Consider the following 18,185-nt stretch of genomic DNA (forward strand, 5'->3'; position numbering starts at 1 on the left):
AACTCAGGAAAATGAGTCCTCCTTACTTCAGACCCAGTACACTAACCCAGACTACCCTGAATTTTAAATTACAGTAGCATTTTAAAGATTTTTCGTTTATTCTCCTCCTCCATTTTTCTATGAGCTAGAAACATTGTCTTTTCTAATGTAAATTGTTGTCCAGTTCCCTTTAGCAATTTTAGAATTTAGAATTCTAGAATTTAGAGTTAGGTGACTCCTATGAATGACCTTGTTCCCCTTCCCCATTTGTTGAAAAAGCCCGTAGAGCTCCAGAACTGGATCCAGTGGCCTTCATTCAAGATCATTCACTCAAGGTCATTCAAAGTCACACCGATCGTAAGTGGCAAAGGCAGAACTAAAAATCAGATTTGTTGATGCCATAATGAGACCGCTTTTTTGGAAAATCTTTCTGGGGGCTTTATGCTATTAAGGTCACTGCATGAGGTTCCAGGAGAAATATATAGTATAGATAAGACACAATTCTTTTTCTTCATCAGTAACTGTATGTTGAAGAAAAAAAGATTAATACTGTCCTTTGCATTTTAGGCACAAGTCTGTCAAAAACAATTTAATCAAGTCGTTTTTGGCATAGAGGTATCAATAAATATTTATAAAATACCTGTTTTGTGCCAGGTATTGTTAAGTTCTGGGAACACAAAGAAAGGTAAAAAGATAGTCCTGGTTCTCCAGGAGTTCAAAGTCTAATGGAATGAAAGGGAAGGGAAGGTTTTCCTGATGTGAGGTTCAATGCCTTATATAGCATTGAATATTTATCAGGGCTTCTCAAACTTTGTCCACTTGAAACCTCTTTTTCTAGAGAAATTTTTACATGACCTCAGGCATATATAAAATAGGTACACAAATCAAACATTTACTGATAATAAATCATAATGTGTTAAGATCCACACCACCAAGCTGCCTCTGTCCTTTCTACTAGGCTGCACTGCTTTAATTCTATGATCCTGTTTCATTGAATAGGAGAAAGACAAAATTGTATCTTTAAAAGACAATTTGTGTGGGATTTTTGTTTTTGCCTTTGTGAGTGCTTTTCTAATCATAAAAGAGATCTATATTTGAAAGCAGCGAAGAAGGAGAAAAAATAGATTAAAGATGATAGAGATACATTTTCACCAAGAATTAAAGAATTTTAGATGTGGAAGGGACCTCAGCAACCCACCAACCTTTCCTAAACTAGAATGTACACTACATCATAACTTTTGAGTGATCATTGCTCTAGGAACTCTACTGAGGTAGCTCATTCTACTTTTATAAAACTCTTAGTAGTAGGAAGTTTTCCCTGACATCAGACCTACCTGTTGACAGCTTTTACCCACTGCTAGTCAAGTGAAAAAACCTGCTCATTTATTCTATGCCCACCTGGCCCACAAAAGCTTAGGATTCTACTGTTTGGATAGCGAATGGGGGCCAACATTGTCCTCAGAACATAGCCAGAGAGAGAACAGGTCAGCTTCTGACTGTCCAGTGGATATTTGAGATTGAACTCGAAGTATTAACTTGTTCTCAAATTCCTCAGGCCCAATTCCACACCTTGATACTCTTCAGGAACTCAGCATACTCCCACTACACTACACCAGGCTTAAGTTCCCACAGCATCCAGCTGACGCCATGACTGTGTGTTTGAATGTCCTACTCTCCTAGTCATTTTAAGAGGTGGTTCACTCACCTAAAGAATGTTGATGGAGTTTTTAGCTTTGTACCTTTAGAGCCAGCTTGGCAGAAATAAGATGTTAAATACAGTGAAACTTCTTTATAACATTTTCCAGGCAACTAAGGTTTTTTTTTTTTTTTTCTTTCTACATCTTGGAATGAGATGTTCTGGAAAACCTTAACTGGGATTAGCTTTATGGGCCTCTCGGCTGGGAAGAAAAAAAAATTAAATTGGCTGTTCTAGGCAGGAAAATGTTATTAGGAAGTTTCACAGTGATTTTAAGTCACGGTAGGAAGTTGTAGCAAGTTCTGCCATCTTACAGATTTCTAAGATTCCAATTCCATGGGAATCATTGCCCTGAAAGAGTAGAAGGGCGTTACAAACAATTTGTTGTTTTGTTTTTAAACTGGCTTTTAATAGTTCAGTTGTGACTTGAAATAGAGCAGAGGAAATGACATACAGAGAAAAGATGTTTGGATAATTTCTTGTTTGCATAAGTCATAAATTATGGCCAAATAAAATGTTCTCTGAATTAGTAAATGGTAGCATGCATTCCAGATGTAAATTTCAAATTTCATGAAAAGTATGTGGAAATTCTACAAGCAGATACAGCTTTCACATGAAAATGGTCATTTTTTAAAAAACTATATCTTGTTATCCACTATGGATCCTTCAGACCTTTTCCAGTGTTGTGTCAAAACCCTTTCTTCTAGTTTATGCAAAAAGAAAACAAATACCACTAATTTGTTTTATAGGAGATGTTTCCTGACAAATGCAGAGTGCTTCATGACAAATTATTTGAATTAACAGTAGGTTTGAAATGCTTCCAAAATACTTTTTTCTTTTTTCTTAAGTTCAGACTTTGGTTGGAAGTTAGAGCATTATTTGAGTAATGGTTAGACTAGTCAGACACTCTCCTTAGGGTGGGGATTGTATTCATTATGATAAATTGTTTCTATTATGAAATAAAACTTCCGATACTTGGACAGACTGAGGGGCAGCTTGGTGAAGAACGAACAACAAACCTAGTTCTATTTCAGGAATCATTAGGCTTAAAACATGGACAGAATTTCTCTCATCTTTCTCTTCTTTTTGTTCTTGCTTTTGTTTTCTGTTCTTTATTCAACCAAAAAAAATACAAAAGCTTCTTTTTACTTATTATGTTTTTGTTGTATCACTTCATTAGAATATAAACTCCATGAGGTCAAGAATTATTTTATTTTTGTCTCCATATTTCCATATTAATTTCAGCATTTATTTATTTATTTGCTGAGGCAATTGGGTTTAAGTGACTTGCTCAGGGTCACAACTAGGAAGTGTTAAGTGTCTGAGGACAGATTTGAACTCAGGTCCTCCTGATTTCAGGGCTGGTGCTCTATTCACTATACCACTGGCTGCCCCTAATTTCAGAATTAAGAACCCAATTTTGACATCTAGCTCCAACAATTGTGACCCTAGTTTGTCAATTCTTTTCCTGGATCTTCTAAGTAATTAGAGAAGGCAGAAGAAAGTTAGGGGAAGGAGAGCTGGAAATACAGGATACGACTGTTCTGGAGCTTCCTGATATGCCAAATCATGCACTTAATGACTTAAATGGAGTTAAATTCCATTCATTTCACCAGATCTTGCAGGTTCCTTATTAGGTTGAATAGAGTTGAGCTCAGTTGAATTGAAATGAGTTGATAATTCCATGTTGCCCTTTTCCTGGGCTGAGTTTCATAGCAGTCTAGAGATTAGTCTATCCACACAACTAGATGTAAGAAGGAAAAAAGCAAAAGCCCTTGTTACCTTAAAAACTCAGCTCAAGTGCCATCTTCTACATGTTTCCTTCCCTGATCTGTATCCCATGCCTACTCCATATTACTTTGAATTTATTTTGTCTTGCTGGTCTCTACCCAAGAGAAGACTTATGATCACAACCTCCCATGGATTTTTATGGTTTTGGTTAAGGAAATTTACAAATTGCATATTTATGTTTAGAAACTGATTATTTAAATCACTGGTTCTCAAAGTCTGGTCCAGAGCATCCTCGGAATTTCTGAAATCTTTTCAGAGAGTCTACAAATTCATAACTGGTTTTTATTTTTAATGTGATCAATATCTATAACTATAACCCACATAAACAAAAACTCTTTGGACAGATCCTAAATCATTTTTAATAGGATAAAGATATTGAGAACAAAAGTTTGAGGTCCACTGATTTAAACTTATAATGAAAGGAAACCCATCAATCATGGTTAACATCAATTTTTCATCTATTTTTGGCCAGATTTGGGGACACATACATCATTAGGAGATGTTTCCTAAATCTGGGGGACACACATGGCATTCCCAAGCTGTACCGCTCAAGTCTTTATCTTCAGAAAAACCACTTAGATAACAATACTTAATCACAAAGTGTAGACTTGTAATGGATGTGCTCATCCTAAATTAATTTATTAATTCTCATTACATTCTGTTCTCTGCTGTCCACTCCTGCAGTGCTCTAGAATGATCTGTGCTTAAGATTTCAATAATCACTGAAATTATCCATATAGCCATTCCAAATATGTGAACTCAATTCATTTAGGATTAGAACAAAGGAGGCACACAAGCATTAATATCATATTAAGTATCAAAACATCTTTAAGTTCTTTACGGACCAGAGAAGCTTCCAATTTGTCTTTTTCCAACTGTCCCATGGTTTCTCATGGCAAATTTTCAGTCAGCCAAGAATCCAAGGAAGTATGAGAAGATGTAGTACAGGTTTTGGGGGGCAGCTAGGTGGCATGGAGCGCTGGCCCACAGCCATAAAGACTTATTTTCTTCAGTTCAAATGGAACTTCAGACATTAATTGTGTGATCCTGGGCAAGTCACTTAATTCTGTTTGCCTCAGTTTCCTCATATGTAAAATGAAGATGAGAAGGAAATGGCAAAACACTCCAGTATTTTTGCCAAGAAAACTCCAAATTCCACAAAGACTCTTACTAAATAACAAGTGCAGGTTTTAGTCGCCCACTTTTTCCAATGTTTTAAAGCTAGTATTAAGGATCGTGTCATTTATAATGCATCTTGTCCTTTGCAAAATCCTGCCTGAATATTTAACCTCCTGTTCTATTTTTTGGTAACAATTAGGTAATTGTTTGTGTCTTTTTGGTAATGTCCAGTTGTAGTTTAGGTAGTAAAAAGATTGTATCATCTCTGCTTCCATTGGGGTGTTTAAGATAAGCATCTAGGTCTCAATGCTTTCAAGTCAAAGATGGAGTAAGTGGGATGTTTGGTGTAATCAGAACTGTGCTACAAAGGGGTTCTGAGAGATAATATGTGGACTAGATATAGACCCATATAAGCACACCAAGTCAGGGAGGCTCTCAACGTCTGTGTTCAGTTTTCTCATATACCCATTTCACCATGATCACCGTCCTTTATCATCTTTGTATTAGTTCTCCACCTGTTTGTGATATTGAGCCTTTCGTTCCACTTCACTTCATATGATGTCTATTTAGTATGAGCTAAAATGTATCTAATCTTAATCTTCACATTTGCATTAACTGTGACCTTCTAGAACTCCTTTCCCCATACTTCATTCTTTATTTACAATCCAATTATGATTTCTTCATTTAGCTAATCATATGGCTAATCCATTAGCTATTGCCCACAAATTAGTCCTTTCCCTTCAGATAGTGTCTGTCTTTAGTGATAAACCCATGTCCTTGTATTATAAATGCCAGCTTTTTAAATTGCGGGTTGCAAGCTCATATGGAGTCGCTTAACTGAATGTGGGCGTTGCCAAATTATGATTTATTATCAGTAAATGTTTAATTTGTATGCCTATTTTATATACTTGTATACCGAGTTCACATAAAAATTTCTCAAGTGAGTGGGAAAAGATCAAGAAGCCCCTGGTCTAGATAACACTGGATGTGAATTTTCACACTGTCTCTTTGCTTCTGATATCTTCTTCCTAATTTCTATTGCACCAAGACTTTTATCCCTCTGATGTACTTGGATATTACAGGGTTTTTGTCCAATAGTGATTTTGCTGCTTTGTTACCCATATCGCCCTCCCAAAACGCCCTTTCCTAATAGGAATAGTATTTGTAGAGGAGAGAGGTGATTCTTTATCTAAGAAGATAAAGCTGAGAAAAAATGTCCTGAGAAACTCTTTACCACCTTAATGGTACATACATAACAGGTATCACGAAGAAGCCACTGTTTTTCTCCTCTCAGTTCTCAAATTATTTTTTCTTCCATTAGCTGGATAATAAAAAACAAAATATGCCTGAATTTGTAAAGTGTTACTTAAATTATCCATTACTGCTCAAGATGCCATTTTCCTTTGTGCTATTGAGGTCCAGTCTATATATTTTAATAGTTTCTAGTACTTTTGTGGAGCTTCTGGTCTTTGGGACTTTCTGTAATACCTTATTCTTCCCCTAGTCTACTGTCCAAAGGCAGACAGGGACATAATCAGGTTCTCATCTTACTTGGTCGTTGACCTCTTCTTACTCTTTATCAGGATCCTTAAACAAATCCTGCATTCAAACTCTGGCCTGAGTAAGTGTCTTAGAGCTCTTGGCATTTCTTAACTTTAAAATTATGTTGATTTTCTACTGCTGATTTATACCCATTGACTCATCCAAGCAAAGACAGGTCAAAAAAGTTGGCCCAGCCCTTGGGGATTTGTAAACAGATGTTGGAGGTACCAGAGCCCTTAGGAAATTAAATGTCTCATTTGGAAGTTTGGAAAAGGATATAAAAAATGTTTTCTAGAATTCACTGTTGGAAACTGGCTTAAATAGCTGACATGAAACATCCCACTGTGAAACTGGGGTAGCATCTCATCAGATCCCAACACCACCCACTACATCCCCCAACATCAAACTCCCCCATGCCCATTTTTTTTTTAAATAGAATGAGTTGTCAATGACTTGGTGCTTCAGGCATAGTCTGTGCAGGATTAAGTATGTTATGTTGAGTGTCCCTTGGCAAAATGGGAATTTAAGGGAATAAGTAGGGACACTGTGGAGATCTTCCATTGGGTTGGAAACATTCTGCCTGGAGTCTCTATTTCTATCCAAATTCAGGAATCTGCTGAACTAATCAAGAAGGTATAAAACAGAGTTAACCATAGATATATTTTAATCTCAGGCAGGGAAATTATGCAAGGGATTATTTAACTCATTACCCTTCCCCCCCCCTTCCAATTCTTTGTTGGGTTGGATTTCTCTTGCTATTGAGTAGTATCCCCAAAGGAACCAAATTAAGTGTTAGACAGATAACTATAATAACACCAGAATGTAGAGGTGCTTGGATGCCAAACTATGAAGGGTCAATTTTAGTGGAAGATAATAGGGAATCACTAAAGGGTCTTGAGGGATGAAATGATTTGTTCAGTTGTGTCTGATTCTCTATGATCTCTCGGACCACAGATGCCATCCCTGTCTCCTTTTGCCTTCAATCTTGTCCAACATCAAGGTCTTGTTCATTGAGTTCCATCTTCTCATTATGTGATCAAAGTATTTAAGCTTCAAGCTTCCAAAGAACAGTTTAATTGACATGATTAGGTTTATGAAGCTAATCCCCAAGCAATGAATTATTTACTCATGAAAATAATTGGGGATAAGAAATGATTTTACCAATGAAACTGGAAAGTACGATTTTCTTGGCTCTGGATGATTGATGTTTTTTCTCTTCATCCCCATCTGAAGGCCAGTTAAAGCTTTGGCATGGGCTGAAACTGTTCCTGAAGCTAGCTTCACATTTTAGATTCTTTTGGTAACACCTTATAGGGAAATATGGAGAGATGAGACTGTATTTCTGGAAATGTGAGTGCTGTCTTACTATTTATTATTTTAGATAAAATTCTTCTGGAATTGGAAGTTTGTCATTCCTCACAGCTAGAACCAGTCTTTTGGTATCAATAATTATCTAAGCAGATAATTAGATGAAATTATAGAATTGGATCTCCTTAATTGAGGATATGTAAAAGTTACCCCAAATAGCCATATAAGTTCATGACTAATTTCTCAGAGGCACTGACTTGCCTAATCCAATACCCCTTCATTTTATAGGTGAGAAAAGAAATTAAGAGCCCAAATTCACATAGTGTGAAAATGGTAGAGCAAGGATCAAACCCAGGTCTTTTGCTTTCACAATAAAGATGAGTTCTAATAGCCATGGAAACTAGAAAAAAAAAAAAAGTCCAAGGTTACCTGAGTGATATTAGGCAAATTATTTACTCTTCTTGGCACTTAGCTTATTCATCTATAAAGTGAGGTGCTTGGGCTAAATGGTCTCTGAGATCTTTCCCAGATCTAAATGTATAATCCTTTGTGGACCAGAATTAACCAAATGACTATGGCATTCTGGGAGTTAAAAATGCTTGTGCATCAACATGATGATACAGCTATTAAGGCAAGAATTCTTCCTTTCTAAAAGTATGGGAAAGGGGCCCAGTAAATCAAAGATGAGGGGGGTAGGGTGGAGGTTGGGAGGTGGCGGTTAAGAGCTCTCCATCCTGGGATCAGTTACAGGAAGGAAAAAAAAAAAGCCTGGAAGCTTTCACATCAGGGAACAAACTGGCATTGGTTATCCTGGCTCACATCTTTTCCATGGGGACCAGAGCTTCCCAAATCCGTTGGCCTTCAGGGTAGTGTGAAACTGTTAGGTACGTGTAGAGGGAGGTTGGTTCCCTGGAATTAGCTCTGAGAAAATATTTGTCTCTCTCCTCCATGCAGAATGCTTCTGAGATTCAGGTCCACATTCCACACCAAGAGTTGATGTCTTGCCACCGGGAGATGTGGGGGGCAAGGCCGATGATACAACTGTTTATTCTTAGCTCTCCATTTAGCAGCTTAGTGAATTTCTCCATCGGGTGACATTGAGGAGGGGGAGTAGAGCTGAACAAAAGGAGACTAATCCACTCACTTTCTTGTAATGTTTCCATGTGTACATGCATTTATGTGTGTATGTGTGTGTGAAATGTAGGTGCTAGTAATCCTAGAGACCTAGAACAGGGATAGACTCTGAACAGTAACCTTAAGGATAGGAGAGAGGAAGGAAAATTAGCTCTCTAGGTGGTTCTCTAAACCCCCAATAAAGCAAATTTCAGGGCATTGATTCTCCCCTAAACTTTGACCAAACCCATTTGCTACCTTTGAAGGTCAATCTAGACTTGCCTCAGACCTTGTCGAACATGAGCCTTATCAAGGCGTAATCAGTGTAAGATGATTTTATGGGAACAAATAAATACCAAGTCAACCTGAAACCCCCTGTTCTTATCAGCTGCCTGAGAAGTTTGGACAAAGGCAAAGAGTAGGGAATAGTCTTTATCCTTGTTAGAAAAAAATGACAATAAATTTTAATTAAAATTTAAGTATTGCATTTTTTTCCTTTGACTATTTCCCTAATTACATTTTTTTGTTGATATCTTTTGTTTTTATATCCTCTTTATTTCCAAATATATTTTTCTTCCCTTCCCAATAGACTATTGCTTGTAGCAAAGAATAAAAAAGCAATTTATTAACACTGAGTCTATCAATGTACAATATTCCTTAACCAGTCCTTCACCTCTGTTTTAAAAAAAAAGGAAGCTAAGTGCATTTTCTCATCATTTCTGTCAGGTGATTTTAAATACAGCTTTCAACTCTTTTCTTTTTTCTTTTTTAGTCTTCTCATTTACATTGTTGTCCTTATTGTTATATTGTTTCCCTGTTTCTGCTTACTACACTTTGTATCAGTTTTCATAAATCTTCCCATGCTTGTCTGAATTCCTTATGTTCATTGTTTCTTATAGCATAGTAAGGATGTATTACATAGAATTTATGTATTAAGCTGAATGAAATGGACGCATGTTTTCATTATCATTTGTACGGTCAGTCAGAGAGACAATGTATCTTGGATGGAGAGCTGGCTTAGGAGTCAGGAAGATTAGATCAAATTGTACTTAGGACACATGTTGGGCAGCTACATTGCACAGAGATTCATCTTCCTGAGTTCAGACACTGTCTGCATGACTCTGGGCAAGTCACTTAACTGTGTTGCCTCTGTTTCCTCATCTCTGAAATGAGCTGGAGAAGGAAATGGCAAACCACTCCAGTATCTTTGCCAAGAAAATGTGACTAAAAGGACTGAACTACAACAAGGATATGGATAACATGTTTCTTAAACTGGTTTGTAACCCCATATGGGGTCTTGTGGTAGTTGCAAAATTATGGTTTATTATCAATAGATGTTTGACTTGTATATTTTATATATCTATATATGAGGGATCATATTAAAATTTCTCAGGTGAAAAAGGATCACAAGGGGAAAAAAATTAAGAAGCTCTGATCTGTGTGATTTTCGACATGTTGCTTAGCAACTCGGTGACTCAGTGGATTCTTCAAGGCCCTCAGTTATAGCTAAATTGCCCATCTGGATCTATATTGATGCAGGAAATTTCCACACTAAGCTCATAGAGATTAAATGATTTGTGTAAGGTCACACACCTAGCCAAGATTTAAATTGAATAAACAGAGATTAAGTGATTTGCCAAAGCTAGTTAACTTCAGAGGTTGAAATTACACTCAATTCTTCCTGAATCTAAGCCCAGTGCTCTAACCACTGGGCAATCTAGCTGTTCCTTGCCTTGAGCAAAGTAGGTATTTGGTCATTGTTTATTAAATGATGTCATAGTCACCCATATACACATCTATTTCTTCTATTTATGAGCAAGATAAATTCTTAAAAAGGCCTAGGGATGTTTCTGCACCCTACACTTGTATTTATGTATTATTTAAATATTTCACGAGGGCTGAAAGCCAAATAAACCTTCCTCCTACCCAAATTGTGCTGGTCACTTCAAGGACTGCAGATGTTTTCTCTGCAGGAGTTCAGGGGGACTGGGAGGGAAGGCTGTTCCCAGGAACAGTGGCCACTCCTTAACTTAAAGGAGCTGCTCCTTCATTTTTTTTCTGAGGTCCTCCAAAAGATCTATCAGTTCACATGTAAATAGTGCTTTAAGGCTTACAAAACATATTTTCACAATTCATTCTTTTTGCTTGTTTTTAAATGGATAGAGAGAGGGGTAGGCAGCAAAGCAACAAGGCAACAAGCATTTATTAATGGCTTACCGCCAGGGAGTCTTGTAAGTACTGAAAATCACATACCAGCAAGAAGATAATTCCTGCTTCTAAGGGGATTATATTCTTTTTAAAAGATTATATATACATGTATAATTTCCAATTACATGTAAATATTATACATATGTATATATATGTTTAATTTAAGTTCTAAATTCTCTCTCTCTCTCTCCCTCCCTCCACTTCCCCTTCATTCAGAAAGGTTGCAATTTGATATAGGTTATACACATGGGGGTCATGCAAAACATATTTCCGTGTTAGGCATGTTGTGAAACAAATCACAGACCCTCCCATCTCCTAAGAAAAATAAATGGGCTTTCTTTCTAATAAGGAAAAACAACACAGAAATGAGACATAAAAAGAAGGGAGGGATGGAGATTCCTTTGTTGACTGTGAAGGTAATGTTCAGAAAGTCTGATTCACAGATGAATGGAGAATGAAGGTTGATTGGGCTAGTCCCCTCTTCAAAATGGTGTCTTGGAGAAGGGAGACTTCCTGGCAGAGGTGTTCTGGAGTGAGAAAGTTACACGGGTAGCTTGATATTCCAGATTGCGGAGGGCCAAGACCCAAAGAAAATTCCAGGATGAGAATGTATGGCCTGATGTTCAAGTTCAAGTTCAAGAAGTCAGAAATAAAACTAAGATGGGAATAGGGGATAAGTAATTTAAATATCATCATTCCCACTTTACAGATAGGAAAACTGAATTTCATATCTTAATGTCATATGGAGCTGGAGGGACATTAGAAATGATCTATCAGAAGTTCTTAACCTGGTGCCCAGGAATTTGTTTGTTTTAATCTTTTGGTAACTGTGTTTTAGTATAATTGGTTTCCTTTGTGATTTATGTATGTTATTTGATGCATTTATTCTGGGCTGGCCCTGGTGGCTTATATTTGGAACCTTTGTTACTGAAGAAGTTGAGACTAGTGGATTGCTTGAGTTTAGGACTTTTGAGCTTAGGAGTTTTAATCTGAGGTATTTCTTAGGCTGATTGGACATATGAGCTAAGCTTGGCAATACTATGGTGTCCCAACTGGGTAGATCAGAGATAGAGCAGGTTAAATGGAGCATTGGGTCAATCCCAAATGGGAGTAGAATTTGACTTGTGAGCACACTTTCTGACTGAATGAGAGAGGGTGACTAAGTCTTAAAAGACAAAGACAAACAAACAAACAAAAAACAAAACCCAAATTATTCTGGGAAACGGATCCATACCATAGGCTTCATCATCCAGCCAAAAAACTCAAAAAAGATGATGAACCCTTGTCCTAATCTAGTTCCCACATTTTATAGATGAGAGAACTGAGGTACTGACATATAAAGTCCCTTGTTTGTGGCTACCCAGCTAATTTGTGGTAGAGCTGGGACATCAACCCAGATTTCCTAATTGCAGCCTAGCAGGACATCCACATTAACGCTCAAGCTGTTCAATGATCTTGCTTTTACAAGCAATTGCCTTCCACACGTATAAATTTAATTTTTCCTAATCTCACACGGCACAGTAGAAACATTTAGTAAAAAATTAATAGCCTCCTTTATTACTTGTACACTTGATAGAGTTCTAAATTGCTTCACAATCTTAAAAAACTCCCCAAGGTCAGGGCAACATTTTTATGAGGCTATGCATTCAAAACGTGAAAGAACCACCAATGGGCCCTGTTTTTTGAGTATCAGACTGGGGAAATCCCTCTGGATTGCTTTCTGTCCTGGGAAGATTAGGCTACCACAGTGGGGTTTGCCCTGAGCTCAGCTGAACAGGGAGGAGGAAAGGACTCCAGAGTCAACAGGGAAAAAGAAGGAGGAGGAAGAGGAGGATGAAGCTTCTTGTAGGGAGGATTCTCTGCTCTCATTCTTTGCAATAAAAAATAGTGTAGGGTGTGTAGAGGGATTATTAATTAACAGGAAGAGCAAAGAGAAAATTTATGCAGGTCAAGGAAAAGGAAGTTATGAAAAGGGAACAGAAATCTTGGGCCAGAAAGGACTTCAGAGCTCCTCTGACTCAAACCCATCTTTTACACTGTCTCTGAGTGGGGTCAGACTCTGCCTCAAATGCTCATTTCATTTCCCTGGGTCTAGATTGGTTTCCTCTTTCATACAAGGAGATTGGATTTATGTTTTCTGAGTCCCTGAACCTCCTACGAACTATCCTCTCACCAAGGCCATTTAGGACCATTCTTGTGTGACCTTGGGACTAAAGTGGGACTGCCTTGCATTCTCAGTCTCCTTAGCATTGTGACTCTATGAACAACTCCATTTTGAGTAGGAATGGGGTCCTTCAAGGCAGGGAGGGAAATCCACTAAGCGCTTAAATATTTGTTGACTGAGTGAATAAATAAAAAAAGCATTTATTAAGCCTTTACTGTGTACAGGGTCATAGTAGTGATTTGCACCCACATTATCTGATCTTCAAATTGTCTTTCCTCTCTGTCTGTTCTCTCTGTATGGTGGGTGGCTATTTTGGGACCCCATACATGGTGAATGCTCATGCTTATATGGACAAATAGAAGTGGGTGAACAGGTAGTACTCACTGCAGGATAAATGTTGTAAGCTTTTCCTTAAGGATCCTTAGCCTTCGATTCAGTGATTGCTTGCTAACTCCTGCCTTAGAGAGGAAGTATAGTTTTTCCAGAGTTATCAAAGCCATCTCACTGTCTCAACCATTTTGATAAGGTCAATGATATTGAGTAAAAATTAAACATTCTTTTCTAAATACTGATAGGAAAAAAAAGGCATTCTAAATTCCACTACACCTAAGGATTTTTAAATATTTCCCTGGTGCTCTTTTTTTTTCTTCTTCTTTCTCCTCCTCCTTTTTTATCTCTTCTATGTTACAATCCTTACAAGACCTCCCCTCCTCCAAAAAAAGCACCTGTAACAAATAAATATAAGAATAGAGATTGGAAATTGTGATTTTGTGAGGCTATGATGCAATAATAGAGCACTAGACTTGGAATCTGGAAGACTCATCTTTATGAGTGTCTGGCCTCTTTCACTTACTAGCTATGTGACCCTAGCCAAGTCACTTAATTGTTTGCCTCAGTTTCCTCATCTGTAAAATGAGCTGAAGAAGTATCTTTGCCAAGAAAACCCCAAAATGGGGGTCAGAAAGAGTTGTGATTTTTCTTAATGTAGGGAGTAGCTTGCTAAGGAAGCACCCTATGTCAATAAAATCCACACTTTTTTTTTTTTTTAACTGATTATCTAAGAGAGTTGCCTAGCATATTGAGATACTTGTCACCCACAATATTCATCAGAGGAAGGATTTGACCCAGTTTGTCCTTATTCCAAGGTTGGTTTGCTATCTACTGTAAAGAAGTTCAGGTAGTTCTGCTTTAACTCAATCCAAGTGTTCCCTCCAAAGCACTAAGTTATGTGAAATGGGATCAGGGGCACAATCATGATATTCAGCTTCATCAGTGACACATGAAAAATAGGAGGCTGATTTTTTAAATGGTAGCAAACATTTTAGTTAAGAAATACATCAATATTAAATTTTGTAAATATGTAATAACCTATGCAGATATATAAATACATAATGACAAATGATTGTAGAATCAATAGTGGTCACATCCACTGCGTGGCTTTCTATCAGGCTTCCTGAATAAGTTGGGTGGAGGTCTTGGCAGAAGGGGAACGGGAAGGGAGTAGTAATTCAGCCCAGCCCTTCTCCCATAGCTGCCACTGCAGTAGAAGATAGACAATAAATGAGAAGTTTTCTTCATTGTCCTTCTGAAATTTTGGTTGGTTGTCACAATATTCAAATCTTAACAGCTCTTTTTCTCTATGTTGTTGTGATTATTGGATAAATTATTCATCTGGTTTTTATAGGGAGAAGTTGTGGAATACTTGGATGAACTCCTGGAGGAAGAAGGAGGCGGTTAATCAGAAACGTACCAAAGAAATTTCAGAGCATTGTGGACATTTCCCCAAGAAGCACAAGGTCCACAGTGGTTCTTCCCTTTACTCCCTTTGCTCAGGTTCATGATACCTCAAAGCCTCCCTTTTGTGCTGTGACATAGAGGAAGAGCACCAGTTTTGATCTCTCAATACTCGCTGTAAGCAGGAAGACCAACTTATCCTCCTGTACCTTCTCTCCATCAAACCTGGCCACTTGTCTGGCTGAACAGGGATCCTCAACTTTGGTCTCCTTGCTTAGCTTCCTCCAATGGTGTAATCTTGTTAATGAAACCAGCCCGCCCTTCCCCCTCCAAGAGAGACAATCATGAAATTTTCTGCTGCCGTTGAATTTGTTTGTCTTAGTTTTCAAAACCTTCACTGACTCATGAATCAGAAACTAATATGCTTTTTCCCAAAAAACTTGGAGAAGTTGTGGAGCAGGTGAATGGAAAGGGGGTGAGTTGGAGAAGGAAGACTCTCCAAGTCTCGCCATTTTGTGCCCTGAACCAACCTCAATAAAACTAAACCAAAGGTCTTTAATTGAGGGAGGTGCTCATTGTGGTCTTCTACATGTATTTTTAAAGGTTTATTTAAAAGCTTTTATGGTAAGTTGTAAGGAGTTAAGCCCAACTTAAAATAGATTGGGAGGTGGTAAACTCTAGGAACACCAAGTCTGGTATTGTTTGTTTGTTTTGTTTATTAGCTTTTTTCCCCTTTACTCTTTCTCTTCTAATTTCAAGAATTAGTTCCTGATCTAGCTAGAGCCTTGTAATGATGGAGGCTAAAGATTGGGTTGAAGACTCAATGGGAGAAAGTTCCTCCAGTAATGATATAGACAAGACATGTTCTTTGTTTGTTTATTAGCTTTTTTCCCCTTTACTCTTTCTCTTCTAATTTCAAGAATTAGTTCCTGATCTAGCCAGAGCCTTGTAATGATGGAGGCTAAAGAATGAGTTGAAGACTCATTGGGAGAAAGTTCCTCCAGTAATGATGTAGACAACAAGACAGAGTGAGACTCAGTACTCCACAGTGAGAAGAGATATGACATAGAGACTAGTGAACTGGTTTTAAAGTCCAGAGACTTGTGTTCAAGACCCCACCTCCCAATATTGACTAGCTAGGTGACCCTGATCAAATCACTTAACTGCTCAGTATCCCAGGAAACTCTCTGAGACAAAAAATTGCAAAGAATGGAAGTAAAATAGATATTTATTAAGCATCTTTAGAGATGCTTTAGAGATATTATCTTATTTGTTCCTCTCAACAACCCTGTGATGTAGGTGCTCTTTTTACAGTTTTACAGTTGAGGAAACTGAGGCACCAAGATTAAGTGATTTGCTCAAGGTCCCAAAGGTAGTCTGAAGCAAATTTGAATTCAGATCTTCATAACTCTTAAGTCTAGTACTCTATCTAGCCTCCTATATGCCATAAGAAGGTACTGACCCATATCAGTAGGGAGAATTTCCTCATTTGAGACATCCGTGTATCAGTGAAATCATGAGTTATATGTTGTATGATATATAGTAACTTCAAATAGAAAAAGTTCAATATGAACTCTTTTCTCCAACAAAAGCAACTCTTTGTTAATCACTTTCCTCACAAAAAGAGTCCAATCTCATCCATTGACAGGATTTGGAGTTAAAGGTGACACCTTGGAAATTATTCAGTCCTACATATAATTTATTTTACTTCATCTTAATTTTATTGTTAGCTTTTTCTTTTTCTTTCTTTTTTTTCCCCTGAGGCAATTGGGGTTAAGTGACTTGCCCAGGGTCACACAGCTGGTAGGGTTAAGTATCTGAGATAAGATTAGAACTCAGGTCCTCCTGATTTCAGGGCTGGTGCTTTATCCATTGCACTACCTAGCTGCCCCTATTGTTAGCTTTTTCTTTTAATCACCCTTATTTCTGAATGGAACCTTCTCCACTCCCCTCTCCAGTGAGTTCCATTGAGTCATTTCTTTGTAACAAGATCCAAAAGAGAGAGAGAGAGAGAGAAAATCTAATCCTCAAAACCAGACAACATTTCAACATGATCGGCATGACATGCAATATTGCCCCATCTAGGTGTCCTTTTCTGTAAAAAAGGGATGTAATATTTTTCTCAACTCTTCTCTAGGGCTGAACTTGTTCATTCTAATTATACAGAATTCTATTTTATCTTCTTTATGTTTAAATTGTTGTAGTTATTGTGTGTCATTTTCTGGTTCTGTTCCCTTCTCTCTGTATCAGTTTATTTGACTTCCCATACCTCTTTGAATTTGCCATATTTATTATTTCTTTTATAAATATATTATAATTTGCCATTCCCCAATCCACGAGATCCATTGTCTTATTTTAAAGAGGAGAAAAATCAAGTCCAGAGAAGTCATGACTTGCCTGTAAATAAATAACAGGCCAGCTCTTCTGCTCTTTCCCCAGAGGTGAGATGCAAATAAGGTTTTTCTGGATACCAAAATAAATTCTTTTGACTACTTTGAAGAGTTACCAGTCTTTCCTAAGTACACTAAGCAAGTCTTCGAGCTAAAAATAATCTCAGGCTCGAGAGGCTTGCCATCAAAATTGTTTTAAAATGATAGAATCTCAGAGTTTGGAGAGATTTCAGGTGCCATTTAGAGAAACTGAAACCTGAGCAGGATCTCCATCCCAAACCCCTTCTTTCCACACTCGCCTGATCTCCCTCAAAAGAAAGAAATCCATTTCTAACTCTTAAGTGATGCTAAATGTACAGTTCATTCCTAATTTTTTGTTCAGTAAAATTAATAGGTCGGATCCAGTTTTGCAGATATGGTCATATTCCTCTATTGGCTTTATTTATTTTGCTTTCTTTGAAGTCAATAAGTCCTCTTGGTGATATTTTAGGTTGAAGAGTGAGTTGGAAAAACCTTCTGTAATCTATTGGATTTTTGAATGTTCTTCTGTAAGACTGAATCAAAAGTCTTCCATTAACTGACCTAGATTCCTAAGAGTTTAAAGGTTTGAGCATCTTCTTTTCCCAGAAGTTCCCCTAGATGAAAGGAAGTGGACCAGGGATGATCGTCTGGCCAGACATTTGGCTAGGAAGCTCCTGGGGAAGCCCATGGGGGTTCAGTTTGTAAAACCTCTGTGGCCTGGGGAATTAACGTTTTTATTGTTGGCATTGTAAATAAAGCATATTTTTCACATCAACTCAACCTCCTAATAGGCAATCAAGCCTGATGATGAATAAGGAAAACATGATTTCCCATTGGGGGAGATGGCAGCTCCCCCAGAGAGAGGCAGATTTTTTTTCCTCCACACTCACTGCTGGGACTCTTCCTCAACTCAAGCAATTTGCTTTTTGAACTCAGTAGGGAAGAGGCCTTCAGGGCGGGGAGGGAAGGAGGATTGTAGTCCAGTAAGCAGCCCTAGTGTTTGTGAAAACTGTTTGGATAATTTATCTGGGATATATCTAAGACATAGTTAAGATAGCCTTTCCAAAACTGCTCTGTATGTCTATCTGGTTCATCAGAATGTATGCCCCTTGAGGAAAGG

General features: G+C 37.7%; 1 protein-coding gene across 1 annotated transcript in view; it reads left to right on the forward strand.

Moving 5' to 3' along the window:
• The window catches only part of CRTAP (cartilage associated protein), a 61,256-nt gene extending 44,103 nt beyond the window's left edge, over positions 1 to 17,153 (forward strand). The window contains exon 7 of the mRNA XM_051961841.1: positions 14,605 to 17,153. Coding sequence (XP_051817801.1) covers positions 14,605 to 14,658 — 54 coding nt within the window. The 3' untranslated portion in view covers positions 14,659 to 17,153. The remainder of the gene's footprint in view (positions 1 to 14,604) is intronic.
• The last annotated feature ends 1,032 nt before the right edge of the window (positions 17,154 to 18,185 follow it).

The sequence above is a fragment of the Antechinus flavipes genome, chromosome 5, assembly GCF_016432865.1.
Source record: "Antechinus flavipes isolate AdamAnt ecotype Samford, QLD, Australia chromosome 5, AdamAnt_v2, whole genome shotgun sequence".
NCBI lineage: Eukaryota > Metazoa > Chordata > Mammalia > Dasyuromorphia > Dasyuridae > Antechinus > Antechinus flavipes.